The following is a 9,829-nucleotide window of genomic DNA, read 5'->3' as shown; positions in this document are numbered from 1 at the left end:
TGTAACACTCCACCAGTACAGTATTTAGCATGGGGCATTGCTACATCCCTTAGTACAGTATTTAGCATGGCGCAGTGCTACATCCACCAATAAAGTATTTAGCATGGGGCAGTGCTACATCCCTCAGTACAGTATTTAGCACGGGGCAGTGCTACATCCACCAGTACAGTATTAGCATGGAGCAGTGCTACATCCCCCAGTACAGTATTTAGCATGTGGCAGTGCTACATCCCTCAGTACAGTATTTAGCAGTGCTACACTCCCCCAGTACAGTATTTAGCATGGGGAGTGCTACACTCTCCCCAGTACAGTATTTAGAATGGGGCAGTGGTACATCCCTCAGTACAGTATATAGCATGGGGCAGTGCTACATCCCTCAGTACAGTATTTAGCATGGGGCAGTGCTACACTCACCCCCAGTACAGTATTTAGCATGGGGCAGTGCTACATCCACCAGTACAGTATTTAGCATGGGGCAGTGCTACATCCCCCAGTACAGTATTTAGCACGGGGCAGTGCTGCATCCCCCCAGTACAGTATTTAGCATGGGGCAGTGCTACACTCCACCAGTACAGTTTTCAGCATGGGGCATTGCTACATCCCCCAGTACAGTATTTAGCATGGGGCAGTGCTACACTCTCTCAGTACAGTATTTAGCACGGGGCAGTGCTACATCCCCCAGTACAATTTTTAGCATGGGGCAGTGCTACATCCACCAGTACAGTATTTAGCATGGGGCAGTGCTACATCCCCCAGTACAGTATTTAGCACGGGGCAGTGCTACATCCCCCCAGTACAGTATTTAGCATGGGGCAGTGCTACACTCCACCAGTACAGTTTTCAGCATGGGGCATTGCTACATCCCCCAGTACAGTATTTAGCATGGGGCAGTGCTACATCCACCAGTACAGTATTTAGCATGGTGCAGTGCTACACTCTCTCAGTACAGTATTTAGCACGGGGCAGTGCTACATCCCCCAGTACAGTATTTAGCATGGGGCAGTGCTACACTCCACCAGTACAGTATTTAGCATGGGCCAGTGCTACACTCCACCAGTACATTATTTAGCACGGGGCAGTGCTACATCCCCCCAGTACAGTATTTATCATGCGGCAGTGCTACATCCCCCAGTATAGTATTTAGCATGGGGCAGTGCTACACTCCACCAGTACAGTATTTAGCACGGGGCAGTGCTACATCCGTCAGTACAGTATTTAGCATGGGGCAGTGCTACACTCCATCAGTACAGTATTTAGCATGGGGCAGTGCTACATCCCTCAGTACAGTATTTAGCACGGGGCAGTGCTACACTCCACCAGTACAGTATTTAGCATGGGGCAGTGCTACACTCCACCAGTACAGTATTTAGCATGGGGCAGTGCTACATCCCCCAGTACAGTATTTAGCATGGGGCAGTGCTACATCCCTCTACAGTATTTAGCATGGGGCAGTGCTACACTCCCCGAGTACAGTATTTAGCACGGGGCAGGGCTACATTCACCAGTACAGTATTTAGCTATCGAATGGATTATTAAGGCCATGGCTGAAAGAATTAATGGGATAAGTGCAGTTCGTTCTGGTCCACAGGGATCGTAATGTTCATCGACGAGGGAAACGTTTCGCTGTCTGGGACAAGCACTTCTGTGCTCAGTTGCACACTGTTTTCTTTTTGTTTGTTTGTTTTTCCAAATGCACGACTAACAGTGTGTTAGTAAAATGTTTTCCTGGATAATCCAAACATCACTGAGCGCAGCTTTGCTCATTCATGTTCCTAAGAGTGGCGTGTCGTTCCAGGGGGTCTAGGGTTTCTAATTTTATTTCTTCCTATCAGTATTTTATTGACTATCTATATATCTGTATACATGTATCTATATGTATATGTATTTATACATGTATGTATGCATCTATCTTTTTATCTGTCTGTCTGTCTGTATATCTCTGTCTGTCTCATGATCTATATTTATAAGTATATGTGTCCACCTAATTCAAACATTATGTTAATTTCTAAATTGATCACTCCATCACGAAATCAGGAGAGAGAGAGAGAGAGAGAGAGAGAGAGAGAGAGAGAGAGAGAGAGAGAGAGTCATCCCACACTCCTTGAACTGAACATCACCACGGGAGGAAAACGAGCCAACAGCGTTCAATAGAGTGAAGAAAGAAGATGGCTCCAGGGAATGGAGGTGGAGGAGAAAGGGGTGGTGGAGGAATGGGGTGGAGGAGGAAGGGTGGTGGAGGAGGAAGGGGGTGGAGGAGGAAGGGGGTGGTGGAGGAAGGGGATGGAGGGGGTGGTGGAGGAAGGGGGTGGTGGAGGAAGGGGGTGGAGGAGGAAGGGGGTGGAGGAAGGGGGTGGAGGAGGAAGGAATACAGTGACAGATGCAGTGGAAAGTCTGTAAGGGCGGTAACAGTGTTCTTACAGGAAGTCGTTAACCTTCGGATGATAGAGCCTATTTTCCCTTCATATTGATCTTCCGCAAGATGTTTTACCCCCATCCCCACCCCCTTGTCACCCCCTACTGGACTCAACTCCCATGCATTTTGGCTTTGTAGATGTGTGCTCTGCTTTCATACATGACTTTGTTTTGTGTTCTTTGTTTCTCCAAATAAAACCGTGGAAGCTTTGTGATCATGCCACACACACAGACACACACACACACACACACACACACACACACACACACACACACACACACACACACACACACACACACACTAATTCCCGATGCTTTATCAATGTTTAGGCCTTTGCCCCTTATGGAGGGTTATGTGAAGATTTTTTTTTTTTTTTAACACAACCAAATCGCATCACAATGCATGTGAGCATGACAATACTCAGTCAAACCAAAATCGAATCACAACAGCATAAAGGTTATCCCTTCCCCTGAGGTATGGATGGCGGATTAGGGGAACGTTTAGCTAAATAAAAGTGCCCGTCAGTGGCTTCATGAACTCCATGAGACAAATCGGACGTTCTAACTACCTGCTTATCGCATCAACCACATCCATCAGCGCACATATGGGATTTTTTCTTAAAGACCTGTGAGCTTTCTTGAGATATGAGCAAAAAATATGATTGTGCGTAATCTTTATTTTTTTTTTGTTTTCTTACAGCAGGAAAGCTCTCTATTGTTGATGGCATTATACCTGTTGCTTTTAGCCTGTTTGCTGTGAGGCCATTATCAACGCGGAAGGAAAGGTCGGAGATGCAATGAAGATAACACGTCACCTCTTAATAGAGGTCTGATCAGTCTGTGTAAACGTTCATCTTCCATATTGTCCAGGTTTGTGTGTTCTCTTCTCCTGGATCAGAAGCATAAGAGCTTGAAGTTTTTCACGCGCGCGCACAAGCATGTGTGTGCAAGGGTGGGGGTAGGGCGTAATTAGCTCGTGTGTTTCACACACACACACACACACACACACAGAGAGAGAGAGAGAGAGAGAGAGAGAGAGAGTTTATGAACCGCCGATTTTCAAACGTTCGCAGTAGATATTCCACCACGTCCATTGATTTCTGCACGTAGACATCCAAGTGCACAACTCTTTTGTCCATTGTTTGAACATCCACGCAGTTCATAATTATGTTCAAAGCTGCGAGTGCATGCTGAGTGTGTTCGACTGTTCATAATGCCTAGACTTGTGCCTTTTCAAAATCGTTTATGTACGTTTTCCGTCTTGTGCATGTGCATACACACAGATCAATAAAGGGTCTAACGAGTATTTCTCCACGGTACCCTTGCTCAAATAGGAAAAATGATACTTGAATCAAATGTCTAAAATCACGAGACTTGAACGTAGTCTTTGACAGAGATATAGACGAACTGATAAAAAGGTTAATATGTGCACAGAGTTTAATATCTCCCCTTTTGCCACCAAGAAAGAGGAACAGTGCGTGGAGGTGGGTTTTTTTCTTTTCTTTTTGTTTTCTTCTCAACAAGCAAGAGGGAAAGAAATCGTTTCTATGGGACAGGAATGACCCTTTCAGCCCGAGGTGTGTGGAGCATTATCCGAGGTTGAGTGGAGGCCAGAGAATCGACGAAGATAGTAAAACCCTCGTGACAGAGAGCTCACTACAGACTGATTTGTGTAATTCTCCAACCTCTGCTTGCACTTTAAGTGTTTTGCTCTTTCAGCTCAGACGCTTCTGGAACTTCGATGCATATATATATATATATATATCTTCGTCGATTCTCTGGCCTCCACTCAACCTCGGATATATATATATATATATATATATATATATATATATATATATATATATATATATATATATATATATATATGTGTGTGTGTGTGTGTGTGTGTGTGTGTGTGTGTGTGTGCTCGCGCGCGTATACTCTGTGCGCTAGCGCTCACATGCGCATGTGTGTATGCATGTCTGTCGTCTTGATTTGATCGTGTTTTTGAGAGAATGAATGTATGAATGAATGAATGGTTTATTCATTTATAGGCCATTGCCCCTTATGAAAGGGTGTCACAAATTCTTCATAGACATCGCATCGTGCATGTGTTTTTGAGAGAGAGACAGACAGACAGACAGACAGACAGACAGAGAAAAAGAGACACACAGAGAGAGAACTGCTACTTTCCCAACAATCGCAACACTTTCATTCATTTTTAGACAGACATCCACGTGTACAGTCACTGTTTGGACATTCATGTTAGATCCCCCACGAGGAACTGCCAAAAGACACACATGCACGACAAGATGTAGGCAGCTGATCTTCTGCTTGGTAATACACACACACTTGATTTAAAGCTCAAACTGGCTGGCTTCGATAGCAACCTAGTGGATCGGGTACAAACACCTCAGACACTCCCTGCCCCTTTTGTTAACCCCAACCCAGCATTCCCTGCCGGGATACAAATGACAAGCCATACAACCACTCCAGACAAACCTACTGCTCCAACAACCAGTCATCAGTACAGCCCACAAGTCCTGAACGAAGGGACCCAAAAGAAGTCAGACAAAGTTAACAAATGAAATAACCAATGCCTGGATCTCTCCCTCTTTTTTTTTACTCAACAGGAATTGTCGCCCAAGAAGACAAGGGGGAAAAACTCCACTTACTGTCTATCTTGCTCTGCAAGGATTTGAATAACCGATCTTAAAAGCACACAGACAAAACCCGACTCACTTTTTTCCATTCATCCATTGCTCCCACAAGATGTGCGAGCGCGTACTGGTTATTTGGAGAAACCAGGAAACGTTGGGTTTTTTGTTTTGTTTTTTTAAAGAGATAAATTTCAAGGTCTTGTTTAAAATTATTCTGCAATAGGAAAAACTACTTCTGTGGATGGTAGATGATGCTTTCACCCACTGTGCGATGCAGGGCATCATCTGTGCTTTGAAAAGAGGCCAGAGATCCAATGAAGAGAGCAAAGCCGTCTTGATAAGAGAGCAAAGCCGTCTTGATAAGAGAGCAAAGCCGTCTTGATAAGAGAGCAAAGCCGTCTTGATAAGAGAGGCGTACTGACGTCTGTCCCTCCCTCCGTGTGCATTAAATGTGCTCTGTTCTTCTGCTGGCTCTGAAGCTTCATGGCTTTTAGAGTCTTTGTTGCTGTTGTTCTTGTTGTTTATTGTGTGTTCCATCTTTGTTATAGACGTGTGTTCGTGCCAAGGGAGGGGATTGATGGGTGTGTGTGTGTGTGTGTGTGTGTGTGTGTGTGTGTGTGTGTGTGTGTGTGTGTGTGTGTGTGCATGTGTGTGTGTGTGTGTGTGTGTGTGTGTGTGTGTGTGAGGGCGGAAGAGGGAGTGAAAGAATTAACGACTGCATTTATAGATCGATGCTCGGTTGAATGATATATTTTCTGAACTGAGATAAGGTCAACTGTCCTTTTGACACACAGTCAGCAGGTATGCATGTGTGTGTGTGTGTGTGTGTGTGTGTGTGTGTGTGTGTGTGTGTGAGAGAGAGAGGGGGGTTTAGTGAGAGAGGTGGTGGGGAGGGGGGAGTAGCTGGGCCGCGAATATGTTATTACGTGTGGTCGTTTGTATGCTAGTTGTTTTTTTTCTTTCAGTAAGTAAGGATGCATTGATGACAAACACAGAGATATATTGCTTTATTTTTCTGTAAATTTTTGCTTTGAAAATCACCGAACACACAACAATAAAGTACATTCAGAAAGAATAATAATTCTGAATCTACGAACACACACACACACACACACACACACACACACACACACACACACACACACACACACACAGTAGGGCAACTCAACCACGCAAAGAATTTGATAAACATGGCAAGGTTTATCCACTTCTGTCTGGGACTTACTGGCTGAATCCACGTTGTTCAGGATTGTTGGCCCCTTTGTGACAGCAAACGTCAAAGCTTTGAATATTTATGAACACAGATATTCAATTTGCTGCAAGTCTTATGCAGACGTCAACCCCCCCCCCCCCCTTCCCGTTGCTGGTGTGTTTTTTGTTTGTTTGTTTGTTGTTGTTTTTGGACCGGTTACAGATCTGACCAACTGGCCTTCCACACCAATTATCCACTATCGCCTAGTTGTGTCGTTATTTCCATAAACGAACACTTTTTTAATAGGATTTTGGGGACGGTTCAGGGCAATTGGTCATGAATGAAAATGGCTTGTCGCACTGTCATCCAACATTGCAATCGTGGCAACTTAATTTCTGGACTGATCGCTGACGTGTGTCATTAGAATTGTGGGTGTTTATGATTCGCCTCTCCATCCGATGCCCTGTTTGACTTGTTAATATTTCCTTTGATTTAGCGTCAGGGACACACGCATGATATTTGTCTTTGTCACCATTAAATGCCAACCACATCTTTTTGTGTCTGTCTGTCTGTCTTTTTTGTCTGTCTGTCTCTCAGTTTTGCTTTTGCAGCTATTTCACAAGATTATTTATGTGCAACATCCATGCTACATGTGTGTATGTAAAATGTCTTGTAAAGAGTTACTCGCTCTAGTTTTGTAAACAGAATTATGAGCGATGTTGTTTCCCTCAGATATACCCCCACGTTATTCTCACACGTGTATGGGGTATAGATAGACATGTGTATGTGTTTGTGTGTCCATTAAACCAACAGCAGATATGTATGTCGTCAAATGTGGTACTATCTTTGCCGTTGGAATATAAAGATCCATTTCTTCATTCACTCTCTATCCCCCTCTCTCTCTCTGTGCCCCCCTTTTCTACCCCCACCCCCGTCTCTCCTCTCCCCCCTCTCTTTCTCTCCTCCCCCACTCTCTCTCCTCCCCCCCCCCCCCCACTCTCTCTCCTTCCTTCCCTCCCCCTGCCTCCCCCCACAACCCATCCCGTGTGTACATTGCTTATGGAGTTTTTATTTATTTTGGTTTGCTTTCTGCTTTCAGACGAAACCTCGTACCGTTCAGGCCAACGAAAGCAGCAGCAGCAGTCAGCCATTGTGGTGTTATTCCTCACATCATGGACTTTGCTTCTCTGGTGCTTACGGTGGTCGTGAATACCCATGCATGCAGCCAGCGTCGATCGTCGGGTCATCGAAATGACACACACACACACACACCGCACATTTCGATTTGTGAAGACACCCATCTCATCATTCAAGAAATCGGGTTGGCCGTCTGATTTTTTTTTTCTTTTTTTTCATTGGCTCTTGAGGATCACGTGGGATATTCGTGATTGGCTATTCGTGTCATGTGATAGTTATGAACAAAATGGCGTCAGCGACTATTGGCAGGTGATCAGTGACCATTGTGTTGACGGACTTTTTCCACATTCTTTTGAGACTAGCATCGGGTGTGTACATGTTCATGTCATCCTGTTTCCGTGGTAAGCGCAGAGTTTTAAAAGACAGTATAATGACTATGGTAATGATTGACGATGAATGTGACCGTTGCACATATAACAATTATGTCTGCCTGTCTGTTCTTCTGTCAATCTTTCTATCGTCCTGTCTGTCCGTATGTCTATCTATCAGTCCATCATAGTGTATATACAAGTCCATTTACCTACATCAAAGAATCAATCTGTTTGTCGGTGTGTATATTCCCGTGCGGGGTTCCAAATAGCGTTTCATGCAGCTAACAATAGTAACCCCACTTTGTGGTCGACTGCATGCCGGCCTTTCCTCTTTCCCAATGTGCTGTTTGTTTCCACAATTTCTATGGAATTATTTGTTCTTTTATCTATTTATTTACTTATCTACTTTATAGCAAGTATGCACGTGTTTTCCCCTATCAGCCACTACGCGCGTTGGATTTCGCTGCTGGACAGGCGTCTGCTTTGATAATGTATGTGGACTACTCCAAACGCAGTGACCAACACCTCCTTGAGTGTTACTAATTGATCTTCACTCCCCTTATCCACTCTCCTTTGCTTTTTTTGTTTCCTTTCGCACATTGCCTCCCTCCGCCCCTGCACCCCCCCCCCCCGCACCCCAGACCCCACCCCACCCCGCTTTCAAAATGCTTCTCCAATCACCTTCAAACGTCGGTGTACATGGATGACATACCTCAGTCCATCTGTATGATTATCGATCCATGGAACCAACAGCATTTTCAGGTGGTTCAGGTCTGTATTTTTTGTTGTTTTTTTCCTTCTTCCGTTTTTGTTTGTGAGGTCGGGGTGTGTGTGTGTGTGTTTTCCCACTCATTTCTTTAATCCCTTGGTAAAGATGTGTACGGATCCCAAGTATATTTTTTTCCTGTGACTGTGTGTTGTAGTAGAAGACTGGGTGGCCAACCCTTCTCTTTCAGGAGTGGGACGAATATTGGTTCCATTTGTTGACATGTATGTGTTTTGTAAACATGTTTTTGTTTTGCTTTATGATTAAACTTGTGGTTTCATTTTCCCTTTTTTTTCTTGGGTACAGTTTGTCTCGTGTTTTGATAATCGAGATCCAGACCCTTTTTGGTCTTCTACGGTGAAATGTGGAAACTTCATAGATCCAACATTTAACAAGCATTTTTTTTTTTTTTTTTTTTTCACATTTTGCGAAATAAATTCTTGCACACGGGGATGCGTAACAAGTCATGTTAATTTGACCAAAAATGCACAGTGGTCAGAGGTTTGGTTCTGGAGATGATAGAAAAGGCAGCAGTTACAATCATAATCAAGAGCTCGCCAAATGACTGGATGGAACATCAGCACGATATGAAATGGAAAATCAGCGCCAAGAAGTCAAACCTAATGGCTAACCTGTACAATACCGTTATAACTGCTGATATAACTGTTCAGGAACTGAAACTATAAACTGTTCAACAGTTCAGCAATGAAAACTACAAACCAGAAGACCTCTCAAGGGTTCCAGTATCAACGTCAGCACTGTCCAGACTGGAACCTGATGGGGGACAGCGTCTCCATCAGACACATGATCAGGCTCCAGCGTGCATTGGTATCGTCCACCTTGTAAGTATGCAATGTATAAACTCACGGCGGAATAGGAAAGAACAATTCAAGCCATGGAAATGAGTGGTTACGGCAATGTACTGAACATGGTCAACAGTAACCAACAAATTCACTGTCGATCAGGACATCACCTGTCACCTTTAACCTACTCCTTGATGTTTTGCTGATGTCAGAACACCAGTGAAGACACTGTCCCCCCGCCTGTCCCCCACCTGTCTCTGTCCCCCCGCCTGTCTCTGTCCCCCCGCCTGTCTCTGTCCCCCCGCCAGTCTCTGTCCCCCCGCCAGTCTCTGTCCCCCCGCCTGTCCCCCGCCTGTCTCTGTCCCCCCGCCTGTCTCTGTCCCCCCGCCAGTCTGTCCCCCCACCTGTCCCTGTCCCCCCGCCTGTCCCTGTCCCCCCGCCTGTCCCTGTTCCCCCGCCAGTCTGTCCCCCCGCCTGTCTCTGTCCCCCCGCCTGTCTGTCCCCCA

At 45.0% G+C, this 9,829-nt stretch overlaps 1 protein-coding gene across 3 annotated transcripts in view; it reads left to right on the top strand.

Annotated features, from left to right (window-relative positions):
• LOC143297183 (zwei Ig domain protein zig-8-like) overlaps positions 1 to 9,566 on the top strand; it is a 638,521-nt gene extending 628,955 nt beyond the window's left edge. For all 3 annotated transcript variants that reach the window (XM_076609381.1, XM_076609382.1, XM_076609380.1), the window contains one exon: positions 7,346 to 9,566. In XM_076609381.1, the coding sequence (XP_076465496.1) occupies positions 7,346 to 7,455 (110 nt within the window). In that variant the 3' untranslated portion in view covers positions 7,456 to 9,566. The remainder of the gene's footprint in view (positions 1 to 7,345) is intronic.
• Positions 9,567 to 9,829: the final 263 nt, after the last annotated feature.

This window comes from Babylonia areolata, chromosome 22, assembly GCF_041734735.1.
Source record: "Babylonia areolata isolate BAREFJ2019XMU chromosome 22, ASM4173473v1, whole genome shotgun sequence".
Classification (NCBI taxonomy): domain Eukaryota; kingdom Metazoa; phylum Mollusca; class Gastropoda; order Neogastropoda; family Buccinidae; genus Babylonia; species Babylonia areolata.
The sequence above is the reverse complement of the archived record's forward strand: the minus strand, read 5'-3'. Positions and strand labels throughout refer to the sequence as shown.